The sequence below is a fragment of the Amblyomma mixtum genome, chromosome 7, assembly GCF_055824585.1.
Source record: "Amblyomma mixtum isolate Tamu chromosome 7, ASM5582458v1, whole genome shotgun sequence".
Taxonomy (NCBI): domain Eukaryota; kingdom Metazoa; phylum Arthropoda; class Arachnida; order Ixodida; family Ixodidae; genus Amblyomma; species Amblyomma mixtum.
Genome location: NC_143018.1, coordinates 40929210 through 40944626, shown reverse-complemented (window position 1 = coordinate 40944626; position 15417 = coordinate 40929210). Strand labels below are relative to the sequence as shown.

Here is a 15417-nt window from a genome sequence, read left to right as displayed (position 1 = left end):
CGGCACGAAATGAGGGCTATGACTTATCAGCCTGGCCAAGTGTAAGCTCCTTATGTGGACATCTCGGCATAGGTGGCTATTCCAACATCAAAGAGATATCGCTCTCGTAATCTAGAGCTAGAGCAAGCACTGCACGGCGCGTATGTTACATCAAACAGAAAAAAGAGAGTCCTTCTTGCCAGCAGAGATAGTGCTTCTTCACACTGTCGTCGATAGGTCTTTTATACTGCTGACTCAGTCCAACTGCGCCACCCGAATCGTGGAAATCATACTTCATTACTGCCTTGGTCTCATACTGGTATTGCCTGCTGTACTTATAAGCATGGAAGTGCGTATGTGATCACCTCTCAACGAGTCAACAAGGTGTGCAAAATCAAACCTGGTGAAGGGAAAGCAAAGCATTCTTACAGCTGCGCGTTCATCCCTTTTATTGCGTTGTTGCATATAAGAATATTCACCGATGAAGCAAAAACATTGTTACGATTGTTGGACAGAAAGAAAGCCTCATGACAGCCTGCGTTTGCCGAAGATACTTGGCAACCTGAGATTTCAGCAGAGTTAGCCATAGCTTGTAAAATTGATGGGTGCCTTATAACAAGCTATCTCACTCTTGCGAGCCCGTGGCTCGCCACAACCTTTCTTTTGCTGATGCAGCGCAGTGCAGTAAGCAATACAGCGCTTCTTTTCTTTTTGGATTAACCTGTAAGTACGTGGCGATGAGTGATGCAAATGTATTGCACACAGAAAGAAACTGTGTGGTTGAACATGACAAGCAATGCGTTCCTGCGACGCACTGGATGGTGTTCGAATGTCTTGCTCCAGATAGACCGCCTTTGGAAACAACCTGGCATTGCTTAATCCGATGGAGGCGTGGTTACTCGCCTTTCATCTGCCATCCCCTGCAATTTCGCGCTATAGCAAGTCCAAGGAGATCGGGGGGAGAATCGGTCGCCGCCACTGGCTGAAGGGGCTCCTGTGAGGAGAATATACTCCTTCATTCTTGAACTGCATCCAACTATAGAAATGGAAGAGGTAAGTTATCAGCATAGTTCGCCGAAAGAAATAACTTAGAGATAATTCATACCTTTCCACTCAAACGGGCGGATCGAGAGTGCATGTGGAAGAGCAAGAATGGCGAGACTAAAAGTGAAGTAGACGTCCCACTGTGCGCACAGACTGGCATTGTGCGTGTAAAGAAGCCCGGCACGGTGAATGTAATGACCGTAGGATGTTGAGGTCTCGAAGCAGTCTAGATTTCAATAGGGAACTGACGAAACTTGTAGCATTAGTAGTGGAAGTGAAATAACCTGAGTTTAGAATCTCGCTGCAGAACAGATACTCTACTTTAACCGAGGACGAAGACCTTACTGTTAAAGCAGTTGCTGATAACCTGACAGATATCACTACGGAGTGCCCGATAAAGGCAGGCGTTGGATAACGAGACAAGGTAGTGGTTAGCTAGGTCACGAGACGAAAGATCTGATTAAGAACAATGAAAGAATGAAAGCCTCGAATTAAAGTTTCGAAAATGAAAGCCTCTAAAACCTTCCAAAATGTAGCAATGTATATGGTGAACGCCGGATAGAGTTCAATGGAGCAAAAATATGGAACAGATTGCCTGAAACTCTTCTTTTGTGAATTCTTGACGCCTCATTTTTCTTGATGCTTGGTTTTGGTATGTTTTTTCTTTGTTTTCTGTGTATTCTTTTCTTATTTTTGTGTATTCTTGGTATTCTTTGTATTCTTCTTGCAAACTTCCTTCATATTCTTGTTTTTTTGCTGCGTGTTTTATGTAACCTGCACTATTGTGCATATCATGATTAACTCTTTAGTCCTGCGCGCTCTGTGGCTGAACTGCAAGTAATTTTTGTATTGCACCGGCCACTAGGTTTGTAGCTATCGGTCCAAAGCGTTTGTGTATAACACCCGTTCTCGCACTAAAGTTTCCATTCAAAAAAAAAAAAAGAAAAGCCGCCACAGCGGTAAACACTAAACTATAAGCGTAAGGTAATTGACAGAAGGAAGCATATCACGGGAATCGAACGTGATCTTAAGAACGGATGATTTAAATGTTCAAGCTGAAGCTAGCCATGAGCAAAAATAGTATCTAAGAGACAAGGAGGGCAATGTCATTATAAACATGAACAAGACAGTTAATGTAGGTGATCAGTTATCGACAGATATATACCGTAGTCGAAATATTGGAACACTTATGACGGAGCCAGGGGCGTAGAGGGATTGAGCATCCCGCCGGTAACGAAAGAGGAAGTGATCGCAACATCGTCTATAGGCCGAGCGGTGAAACTTCGCCGGCAGAAAGAAAATCATGCTTTAGTTATCTGGTTGCCATAGAAGCCATTATCAGGAATTCGGGGCAATCTTTTCAAGTTCCCTTAGCTTCTGTCACGTGACACATGGCTGTCAACATTCAATAATAACGTGCTGAAATTGCCCCTGGCGTAAAAACTAGAATGGCCGAATGGCTGCAGCGCTGATCATAGTAGGGCCGCTCGGCTTAGCGGCACTGGCTGGACGCTGTCACGAATTCCTAGTAATGCGAAGCTATCACGGGGCACTTCATTCTTGGCGTTTTTCCAGCCGGCTATTGTGACGCGCAGACGCGCCATACACGTGCGGTAAGGATTTTTTTTTTTCATTCTTTTTTTTTTGTAACGTTGGAATAAGACCGGGTTCGCAGTGACGAACAAAAACGTATGCAACATCCTTGGATAAAAGTTTTGAATATTGAAAAACTGTAAGGTACTGTTACAGAAAAATTGAAGGCAATGGTCCATTCTTCCGATATAGTCGTCCATTCTTTTTGGGCACTTAGAGTATTCAATAAACAAATCATAAATAAATAAGTAAATTAGCCTACTCTTTGTTTTACAGTGTTTTCATCGCTCGTATCGAGTAGTTAAGGATGCAATAGAAATCTAATGCGGAACACTTCTGACGAAAGCAAAATCATTAATTGCAAAAAAAAATGCAATCTTGACGACGGGAGATCTCCGGGTATATTGATCGTTATAGTGAAATCTTGCAATATATGAAAAAATTGCGCTGGCAAACTTTTTTCCCGATCAAAAATGCCTTTGTCCAGAATTGTTGCGTATGATGGCGGCAAACGAGTGAGGCAACGATAGAGGGAACAAAATAAAGAACGAGAGAAAGCCAGGCACGAGTAATCATGGCGCCAGTTTTTTTCCCTCCTGATATGTCCAACATACGCGCGAGAATGGGCGGCTTATCGAAAAGTTATCTCGTGGCCCGTAGAAGAAGATCTTCCAACGGTTCCGGCTATTGTGTCCCCATCTGTATATCGTGTACTGTGGCCGGGAGCTGATTAGCGGCGTGGAGATGATATAGTCTGAATTGAAGTGCTACGTGAAAACACAGGCGTTCCGCCTGCCTCAGTGACGTCCCCATCAGCAAAGCTAATAGGGTCAATATTAGAAATGTATTAGCAAAATCCAGTCCTATAAAGAACCAGAGTAAAACCGTCCCTTCCTAATATTGATTTGGTTTATTGGTTTAATGGGGTTTAACGTCCCGAAGCAGCTCAGGCTATGAGGGACGCCGTAGTGAAGGGCTCCGGAAATTTCGACCACCTGGGGAGCTTTAACGTGCACTGACATCGTACAGTACACGGGCCTCTAGAATTTCGCCTCCATCGAAATTCAGCCGCCGCGGCCGGGATCGAACCCGCGTCTTTCGGGCCAGCAGCATTCCTAATATTGGTCCGATTATCTGTTTCGCTTGAGGTGCTGCTCCACACACATCACCTTACACGGTTTAAAGCCATAGCACAGCAGAAAACCCGGTTGCGACTACTGTGAATGCAAAAAAAAAAATGGCAGTTGATTTACCGTCAAAATACTGAAAAGTGGATTGAGTTTAAGGGGTGTCTTCGTGTGTATTTGTGGGTTCTCGTACCTAGTTTTAAAGTTTCAATTTGTGGCATAAGGCAAAAAAGAAAGAAATAATCTCACTTCTCCGCACTAAGCCTCAGCAAGCGTTAAAAGAAAGCATTTGGCTTCCCTGAGTAGGATTCAGCTGACAGAATAGGCTATAGGAAAAGGTAAATCTTGCGCACCTCCAGGTGTTCCTACTGCCACTTAGAAAGGCGCTTGTCGTATCTACAAATGGGCTGGGTGCTCTTTTATGCAAAATAATAATTAACTGAAAAGAAACCTGACTATAATTCTGAAGCATATTGATAAAAATAATAAAGGTATGAGCTATAGTTTTCACTATTTCAAAGATTAGCCGTCATAAATAGGCTGTCGTCGCCGCCATTAGCATTCCCAATAGTAACATGCCGGACGCAGGGAAAGGCGCTCTATTCCGACTGCGAGGCTTCTTCAGCGGCATTAAAATACAATACAATACAATCTTTATTCAACATCTCAAGGATGTTTGGGGTGCAGACAAAAAGCCGGATGAAGGCTCGACTAGACCCTTAACCCAAGACAGAAAACAGAGGCAGCACATGGGAAAAAAAGGAAAGAAAACAAATTCTACATGCGTATTTTGAAGAAACAATCTGCAGCTACTGCTGCAGAAGAGAAAGAGCGTAAAGCAATCTACTAAGCGACAGTGAAACCAACACCAGTCCAAGATATGCATACATCAATAAATAAGACACAAAGGTAATGAAATTGTTCACATAACATATAGAAGTGTGCACAAATTTAGACTTCCGTCTAAGATGGTTGAAAAACATCAGGTATAAATATGAATGCAAAAGTAAATGCTAAAAAAAACGGCTCTGAACAATGAGAAAACCATGTTGACATTCTAGTTCTATATAAATTTCATTCGTAGGTTTTTCAATGAAATAGATTGTATATTTGTATCTTCATCCTTCGGGAAATCATTTAACATTGTCGGCAGTCTGAATTTCAACATTTGATTTGCATAACCAGTACGGCATTTGCGCACATACCATTGTTCGGGCTTGCGCGTTGGGTAGGCAGGAGTGTGTTTTTCCAAACCGGCCAGCAATTTTAATGCATTAATATTTTTAGCTCCTTCTAATCTATATTCCTTAGATAGTCTGTAGTTATGAATAGATTCTACGCTAACAATGTTAATTAAGCTGCTTGTACATGTCGTTCATGTGACTCAAATAGGGTGCTTTGTAAAGTATGCGGACGGCACGCAACCAGCGACCGACGGGGTTCGTAGAGGATATGTCACACCACCTCACTTGCCGGCTGCGTCGAGCGCTTCTCTGAAGGACGGTACTGTAGCCCTGTCAGCACAAGTTGTGTGAGTCGTGCCATGGGAGCGTCCTCCAAAATCATGGAGGGACCTGCCCTTTCGACGAAGAAGCGCTCCAAAGAGACGAATGCCGGTGGAAAGACATTCCAACTAGGAAAATGAAGGACTTGAAGGTACGTCGTTCAAAACTACTTACGCTATTCTTCTGTTGCTTGGGAAAGAGGTTCAGAGGATGTAGGCGGTTGCGTGTCTGTACCAAATTTTAAAGTTTTTACGTTTCTCTTCAAGACGCGAAAACTGCGCCACTCTCATTGGCATGGGTTCGCGAAGATAAGGGAGTATTTTATTACGTAATGTACTAAGTATTGATTCAAAACGATACCGTGACTGGGCTCATTAATTATATGTCCCAGCAGCACCGGTAATTGGCCCAATATTGGAACTGACTAGTGTCACCTTGGTCCTTTGTAGGATTGGCTTTTTACATACATACATACATACACACACGCACGCACGCACACACGCGCACATACATACATACATGCATACATACATACATACATACATACATACATACATACATACATACATACATACATACATACATACATACATACATACATACATACATACATACATACATACATACATACATACATACATACATACACACACACACATACATACACACACACATACATACATACATACATACATACATACATACATACATACATACATACATACATACATACATACATACAAACATACATACATACATGCATGCATGCATACATACATACATACATACATACATACATACATACATACATGCATGCATGCATGCATGCATACATACATACATGCATACATACATACATACATACATACATACATACATACATACATACATACATACATACATACATACATACATACATACATACATACATACATACATGTATGCATGCATGCATACATACATACATACATACATACATACATGCATACATACATGCATACATACATACATACATACATACATACATACATACATACATACATATCTTTATTTCTCTAAAAAAGAGGCGAACGAAAATAGGGAGTGCATATAAGCGACTGCTATTACCACGTGTAGTAATATTGTTTGTGTGTTCTTGTGGGTACGTGAAAGATACGCTATGCTGCGTTTAGAACGCTATCTTGCATGACAACTCACCCTAACACGTACTAGTACGCCAAATCAGTAATCGATATATGCACTAATGAAGACTATAGAGCTGAGTGAGGTGTAGGCTTTTGCATGCTCTTTTTAAATTTGTGTTTTTATTTTTGCGCAAACCACGCTAATTTAGACACATTACGAAGAAGTCTGTCAGGGTGTATGTCGTTAAATGGTATTTCACAGTACCCGGAAACTTATTTGCCAGCCACACTCTGTATTTTATTTTTCTATTTCACTAACAAATAAGCAAACAAATTGACCATAAAAAATAAATTTAATTAGCTACGCACAAACAAGGTCGCATAACCCCTTTTCTATTTACGCCCACAACGGTTGGGCCCTGCTCATACCGTACGCTGACGGCTGAAGCTTGTCTCGATATGCAAGCAGCTCTACGCACCAAGGAAAATAGCCTTCGAGTCTCACCTATGGGGAATGCATTCTCCGCAATCATTGCACAGCGACGCCTTCTGCGTTTGAAGTTAAGTCCTTGCTATCATTAACCTTATACGAAAGAGTGTACTCTAAATTTTTAGTCGTCAGAACCTAGACAACAAGAGAACTGCGAATGTAGGACATTCAGAACACGCACATTAAACAGTTTTTATTTATTATAGTGAATTCTCGTTTCTCATGACAGGCCTCTTTTTCGATACAAACACTCAGAACCGAAGCCCCCCTTCCTGTAGCTCGTAGTCTTGTGTCATCGCCACCGCAATGAACCCTCTCTCAATTTGTGTCATTCACCCGTTCCTCTATTCAAGAGAAGTATATTCCAGAAATGCCATTCTTCCTGTGACCTAGCTAACCTTTCAGTCATCTCCCAGGTATTCTCAATCACGTTGCATTCTCCGACGACAAGTCGTTCGCATCCGGAACTCTTCAGCCGTTTCATCTTGTATGAACAGACTGAACCTCAGTTGGCCATCTTGGAGGAATCCCTTGTCCCTGAGAGGCTCAGTTTCCGTCATAAATGCGCAGTCACAAGAGTTTCGTTCTGGTGAAAACGCTGCAGGAAATTTTCCCATGACACGATTCTTCGCAGGGTCGTTGTTTAGAACCACCACGTTGCATCGAGTCGACATCAGATGAGAAGTTTCGAGGAGCCCGAAGCACCGGAAGTCCAGGGACAGAACTTCAAAGTTACTTTCGACCACAAGTTCGAGATACGTGTCTCTCCGGTGCCATATAACTATATCTGCCCACCTCTTGTAATCACCGCTCGTTACCTTCAAAGCCTCACCTGCATTTTTCAGTTGAAGCCGATATTCTCGGGCCACCAACCCCTCTACTGACGAAAGAGGTTCAGGTCCAGCGGCCTCTACGCCACCGAACATAACAAGCCGTGTGCATTTGTTCCTAACAATAGTGACTGGGTCTATGAACGGCTGAACGCTCTGTCCTGACTGTTGCAGGGCACTTAGCGAAGACTTAGCGAGCCTTTCTAGCTTCCGAAGAATAAGCATCTTCTCTGTGCGCCAAGACTGGGACGATGCCAAAGCTGCAACTTCAGGAACGCCACCTCCGTTTTCTTCTGAATCCCCCGAAGACTGATGGACCTGCTCAATTATCGAAGACATGTTGCCTGCGATAAGCGACGCTTGACCTTTTAAGGTATCGGCAGACTCAGCCAGCAAACGAACTGTCTCCTGCAAGCGCGTGGCATCGCTGTCAGACTGTTTCATGAGCTGATTTATTTGGCTCTGGAGAGAAAGTAGCTGATCGTAGCACGGGTCTCTCATGAGGGCCTTCAATTCCTCTACAGCTTCTCTCAGGTCTTGAAAAGTAAGCGGGTTGTCTTGCGAAGGTGGCTGCTCTGTTGCGGATAAGGTGGTACTGCTACTGCATCCAGCCGCGAAGTGTGCTGCAAGGTCGCTGTGTAGAACTCCATCGCCGCACCGTGGACATTCGACTGCGTGGAAGGTGCATTCAGTCTCGTAGTGCCGCAGCACAACATCCATGGTGCCCACGAACTCGCAGCCATTAGTTTCATTCCAGCAGTGGGCCTTGAAAAATAAAAAAAAGAAAATATTATTACCAGCGGAAGCTTCATTTACCTAAACCAACCTATGTGGGACGAAATACTGAAAGGGATATCAACGCTCATAGTTTACGCGTGATGAAACGAACACTCTTCAGTTTTCGACCTTTGGTCACAGAGCTACAAGGCGCCAAGGAGCACGCAAATGTGACGATCGTCCTGAAGCACTGACAGATACCACGTGATGAATTCAGGTGGTAGCACAAACCCACTCGCGTTTCTCTTCATGGTTTCCTGACTAAGGTGTCACACCCAAGTTGGTTGTGACAAAAATAAGTTTATTAAACTGAAGGCCAGAGACTTCGGCTGGAAAGACGAATATCTGTCCTGCTACCCTGCAATGGGCAAGGGGAAGAGAACAAGAAAGAGGGTTATGATGGGCGACATAGTAGTGTCCCATGTTTGACGCATGCAGTCTGCAATACAGGTAGTTGCCACCCGGTTACGGCCAATCCTCCTAGTGCTCCTGTGTTGTGGGTGTGTGTTCTCTCCCCTTTTGTCAGTCGTCCTGGTTTTGCGCGACTCTTATGTTATGGATCAGTACCAACTTGCCCAAATTTCCACCCTGGTGAATCCTACTCCTTGTGCGTATGTGCCATTTTATGAGGCAAACAAGAACAACAACAACAGCAAATTGATTGATTCAGGAAGTTAAATCGCACCCTGACAAACTGACAGCAGAACGATCTCGTCAAGATTGTGGCACATGAGGAATACAAGGAGGGGAAATTTTTTAGAGGCCAGTACGGGAATGCCGAGAATAAAAGCACTTACTCCTCTAAGCCTTTGGTGATCGGAAGATTTCGAATGAAGCCGAAGACTCCGGGAAGAAGAAGGAGACAAGAAAAATGAGGGGATGTAATGGAAGCGTTTATGTGTGTAAAATGCGCTCTACCTGTATATCCGCCCTCAAGTCATGCCACTCTATGTTGCAGTATTAGTGAGGTGAATAGTCTGCTGGGCTGAACTTTGCTGTTGATGAGTGCTTGTTTCACGCTGGGCGATCAGATGCGACGATAGAGTGCTCCCTCCCCTTCCCTTCACCTTTGTAATACGTGAGGTATAGCGCGAGAGAAAGCCACTCTAATCAAAGGTTTGACGTAATACCGTCTGGCGAAGAGCGAACATTGCAGAAATAGCAAACATGCTTCAAAAACATAAATTAGGCTGAACATTCCCTGCTCAGTCGTGGACTGAAGTTCATTATCGCTGGCGCCCTACACTATGGAAGAATGGTCGTTACTGTGGAACGGGCTGTTCGGCATGTAGAGCCCAGAATTGGAGTCGTGGCACGCTTGCATGCTATCGGAGCCCTGGGAAAAGTTTCGAGGGCGAGTCAGGATCCCTATCGCTTCCAGAAAAGCAAGGTATCAAAAAGTTCCAGAGCAACAACGGAAGCTTAATCCTCCCCACCGACATATACAACGCCACCGTTATTCTAGACGGGTCTGATTATGTCGCGAAGATGTCTGCGCATTTTTAAGATGAAGACACTTATGTGAAACTCAATCGCGATACAACCGAGCAAATGTAATCAGGCTGTAGAAGCTGCTGACTGATGTCTGCAAGTACGCACCCAATGAAAAAAAAAATCTTTACAACAAGCTTCTATGCTACGACGGATGTGTTACCTCTATGTTCGGAAGTCCAAAAGTGCGCAAGTCAAGTGTACCAGTACACTACAGGCGTTCACTTCACTTTTTTCCAACATACTAAACACAAGTTGGCACACGAGAGCGGATTCCCAAATGACCACTTTTTCCAGTTCTAAATAACGCTCATGGGCCAACTTGTGTTTGTGTGTCTGAGCGCAATTGTTCGTCGTGGATCATCTACTATCCCGCACCATCGCACTAGTGTGAAGAGGTCAAACGGAGCTCTGGGTACCGCCGCGGTGGCTCAGTCGCTATAGCGTTCGGCTGCTAACCCGAAAGACGCGGGTCGACCCCGGCCGTAGTGATGGAATTTTGAAGGAGGCGAAAGGCTTGAGGCCCGTGTACTGTGCGATTTCAGTGCACGTTAAAGAACCCCAGGCGGTCGAAATTATTCCGGAGTCCTTCACTACGGCGTCCCTGGTACCCTGAGTCGCTTTGGGACGTTAAACCTCCATCAACTAGAGCTCTGCGGACTCACCTTTAAGGCATGCGCTTTCCGATCGGGAAACGGATTCCAGGTGCACTCATCATCGTGGAAGGCCTCCCGGTCCAGGGGACAAATCCCGCCGCCATCTTTGGCCCTGGCTGTGTGACAGGACTCGCAGAGGAAGTGCGAACAAGGAAGCTGGACTGTTTTTTTCGGAATCATCTTGCACAAGCCGCAGATTCGGCTGGTGGGCACGTCTTCGGTCAACCGCGTCGGTCGCCAGTTCACGCCTGAGACGTGGCCCAGGAACCGGTGAACCCTCCTAGGTTGTGGGTCTGGCATGGCGGTGCTCTGAGCCCCAACTAGTCCACGGACGCAAAATGATGGCTGCGGCTTATCATAGCCTCACCTTGGATGTCACCTCTCCGAGGAACGGGGGAGGGGGGAAGGGGGGGGGGCAGCCGCACAGGTAGCTATCGCAACACGAAATGTATCCCTTTTTTGTATCTTAGTGCTATAGGCCGCATTTACCGCCTTATGGATAGATAAGATAAGCAATTTGGTCGTTATCGTTTGCGGTTGTTAGGCCTCTCTGCACCGTCGCTGGCGACACTCTTACGCAGCTGTTGAGTCACAGTGTCACGCTGTCACTAATCTGTGAAAATTATAGCCATTTTAATTTTTTTTAATTTTGGTCAGCGGCCGTTATAATTTTCTCTTCCAACGCAATATATTAGCATTATAGTGCGCTACAACTAAATAACGAAGAGTGAAATTCTCCTCAAAAGAGATCCTGCGCTAATGGCGACGGCCGGTTTTCATGTCATCGTGGCTAATTCTCTTCCACCTGGTAGCGCAACATTACAGAGGGCTGACAGGCGTAAGAATTACCCACGGGGTAAGGAAATAACAGCAACGTCATGACAATTGGTTGATTCCGTTGGCTGAAGGGCTTTTTGTTGAGTTCTATTGGGTCATAAACACTTGTGGCACGGTGCCTACGTCTGTGTACTCGGCTGTGAAGAATGTTTCTTGAGCCTGTGTCGCTGTTCTCAGGGAGGTAATGATGCTGGCTACCACGTTTGCAATTCCTTTCGGAAAGATTGGCAGGCTCATTTCGTGTCTGCAAATAAAAATGCATTTTCTGAACCAAAAATAGAGATGGAGGTGGCCAGTTCCACGCCACGCCTTTCAAGTCCTGTCTGGTGCTGTCACTTTTCTGAACTCACGCGGTGGATGTGATACTAAAGATCCCTGGAGCTAATTTTTTTTTTTTGCGGAAACAGGTCCAAATGATGAAATAACTAATTATTGGGCATAATTTTATTTTTGACGCAAAGCTGAAATTCCTTAGCGCGGAGATGTGTACGGAATTCTTGAATTGCTTAAGTTTTTAAAACATTCAGGTTATTTTTTTTAGGTAACAGATATTCGAGGAATAATATCATTCATAATATTCGGCTCTGTTTTGCAGGCATAGAAGCCGATACGGGCTGCTGAGAAAGGATATGCTTAAAGAATTATATGACTACAAACTGTCTCCGTATATGCATAAACATAACCTCCCAAATGATACACACCGTCCCTTGCATGCTTACAGCTTACGTAGAGAACTAAACCCAGTGCCGCGTACACGAACAAGTTATGGCTGGTCCACTCTTGACTACCGCATACCATCACTTTATAACAAACTTAAAACATACATTGATTTTACTGCCCCGCTTAACACATTTAGACTCGAATTAACAAATTTTCTGATGAGGCAATGAATATTACTGTGATGTAAATTAATGACACGGACAAATAAGAACTGACACCACTACTCGACCGACGGACAGCTTATAGGTTTTAATCGATTAACTTTTGTTTGCATCATAATGTGCCAGCGTCTATTTTTTTAACGTATTTAAATCAAATATATTATTTTGCATTATTATTGTATAACTCTCCAGGAAGTGTAAACACTGCATTTGCTGTTTGTATAAGCTTCGTGTTCATATTCATTTCGATATCTGCTGTGTGTATAATTCTTTAGGAAGTGTAATCGCTGCATTTGCTCTAGGTGCAAGATTAATGTTGTTATTCATTTTTATTGTGCTCTGAGGTCCACTGCGTTATGCTGCCTGTAGGCCCCCAAGGCACAATCAAGCTGTCTGCGGAAGCGTTTTGCCTGGGGGACCCCCGACTTGTAGGTTGGAAATAAAGTGGATTTGGAAAGTGGATTTAGATGCATGCGGCAGTGATTTCGGCGTGCATTTTCGGATGCATGAGGTAGCGATTTCGGATTTCACACCGCAGACGAAGCCATTAAAAATTTCTTGTTTGTTACCGAGAGTTGTAGAAGATTGGAAATTTTCTTTGAATAGCCCGATCTGTGCCCGAGGAGTAGCACCCGATTCTTATCCCCTAAATTCAAAAAAAAAATTGAACCGAAAAACAAAGAGCCGTATTGTCAGAAAACCCAAGACCGCAGCCTCAAAGGCCCTTCTAAGGAGGCCCTGCATCCAATGGCGTAGACTGATTTTCGTGGCGTCGCGGTTAATTCCATTTCAGGGATGCATCTGCCGGCTACCACCGATGACAAACTAGAGGATTAACGGCATTGTCATGACAATCGTTCGATGCCATTGGCTGGAGTGCCTCGTTTCAAGGGCATTTGCTGCTGTGTTCTCGAGTTGTATACTGTAAATATACTAATATACTCAGTACGAAATGGCGAATTAGGTTCGCTTGAGGTTTATTATATCCCGTTGTAGGTATATTTTGCTTCTTAAAATATACATGGCGTTTCTATGAGAGCTTCCGAGAGTAAACATCATCATTCCGTTCAATCCATTATTTGGCTGTAAACCTTTTCGTTATATCGAGTTTTGACTCTAGCTTAAATACGATGGCATCGTCTACGCTGCGCCATGCTGGAGCGTTTTTGGATAGTACTAAACCTGTATAAAACACGCGGCGTCAGGTCCAGTCGTCGCTTTTCTGTTTTATTTTTCCTGCGCATTGCGTGCTGGTCCCTATTCGCTCATATTGTCACGGGTCGTCCAAACGACGAGGGTCGTGGGGACACTGGAGGACAAGGACCACAGGAGAGCAGGCGCCAGAGACAGTCGTCGTTGTTGTTGTTGTTAGCCTTCGAAAAGATGGCACACACCCACACTGGGGGATCGGCCAGGAATCGGGGGTCAAAGGTTGCTATTCACGAGCGATTCCCACCGAGCCTCTTCCTCTTTGCCGTCAAACGGCTCCCTGCTGGTTGAGGATGACGTTAAGTGGAAAATCACAAATGGTTGGTTTGGTTGGTTGGTTTTGGTTTATGGGGTTTAACGTCCCAAAGCGACTAAGGCTATGAGAGACGCCGTAGTGAAGGGCTCCGGAAATTTCGACCACCTGGGTTTCTTTAACGTGCACTGACATCGCACAGCACACGGGCCTCTAGAATTTCTCCTCCAAAGAAATTACAAATAGCACACATCACAATATTATACCTCCGTAGGCCAATTTTGAGCAAGGAGAACAGCTACCTTACTTTCCGCCTTCTTTTTGTGGGGTGATAAGTGTTTAATGCATACAAGCCCGCTCTGCCTTGCGCCTTCGTGAGTGCACCCCAATGCCCGCCTGGACCAAATACAGCGCACTCTATTTGTGAATAACGCTCGCTACTGGTACTCCCACATCATTTACGGCTGAGACCCAGCTGCAAAGGAATGCCTTTGGACGGCGAGTAAACGTTCGAGCTTGCGGTAACACCATTCTACGTTATGGCACTCAAATACTGCTACCAAGGCGAAAATATGCCGTGGCAGAGAATACACAGTGCGCAAATGGATATTAATGAAGCGGAGAACGGCATTTTTAATGAAAATTTCTATATCACGCACGTGCCCTCCAAACATCGAAAGGTTTTATTTCCTGACAAAGGCGTGTGCATTAACTATGGGGTGGTCTAAAAGGCACTGTGGACTACTCGATCCAGTTTTTGTTCTTAGTAAAAAATCCAATATATGGCTGTTTCTGGATATGTTGCAGCTGGTCTGGCAGCAAACGACGCAGTTTTTGCTGATAAAATTGCATTTAAAAATTATCCCCCTCCCGCCTGAATTGAAATTAGTGACATTTACACCGAAACGGAATCGGTGATCACCTTTTTCAGTAGAATGGCGGTGTAGTCTGTACTCCATCCAAGTAGTTCCTCTCAACGCCACCAAAGCTGCGATTAGTGCACAGGCAACGTTCTAACGCTGCGGAAGGCAGTTCCAGTATAGAATAGGCATATGGGCATATGGGATAGCATGGTATAAAGTGCGCTTGCGCCAAACGCTATTTCATATCGAGCCGTAACATACGGTCAGGCCAACGTGGCCAGGCGCTATGGCGTACAGGTAATCTTCTCGGCCCCAAACAAGCTCAAGAAAGTGTGCGGCCTAGTAAGCAGAACAATAGGGAACCAGAGAGGACAAAATAAAATTAAGAAGAAGACATGCCATCCTTCGGGATTCATCCCGTGCAAAACGGGTGTGGTATATGAACTCCCTGTTTCCTGTGGCAAGACCTACATAGGTCAGACAGGGCGTTGTGTAAACGTGCGGCTAAAAGAACACGAGAAATCGCTCTCTGGGTCGAAGTCCTCGCATTTGGTTGACCATTGCCAAGAATGTAAGGAGTGCAAGCCGGATTGTGTGCCGGAATGTGGCCCAGTGTGCAAGAAAAAATGCAATCCAATTTATGCGCAGGCTGAAATTCTGTCACATCATAGAGAACGCCTCCAGCGCGAAATTACCGAGGCTTTTTATATTTCGCGACAGGGAAATTCATGCATAAGCGCACCGTCCATTTCTTTAAC

At 44.6% G+C, this 15417-nt stretch overlaps 1 protein-coding gene across 1 annotated transcript; it reads right to left on the bottom strand.

Moving 5' to 3' along the window:
• Positions 1–7104: 7104 nt before the first annotated feature.
• On the bottom strand, positions 7105–10928 carry LOC149335778 (uncharacterized). Its single transcript, XM_089554551.1, has 2 exons — positions 10626–10928; positions 7105–8457 (listed from the first exon to the last, which is right to left on the bottom strand). The coding sequence occupies exons 1-2, from the start codon at positions 10914–10916 to the stop codon at positions 7285–7287; spliced, it is 1464 nt and encodes a 487-aa protein (XP_089410677.1). The 5' UTR covers positions 10917–10928; the 3' UTR covers positions 7105–7284.
• Positions 10929–15417: the final 4489 nt, after the last annotated feature.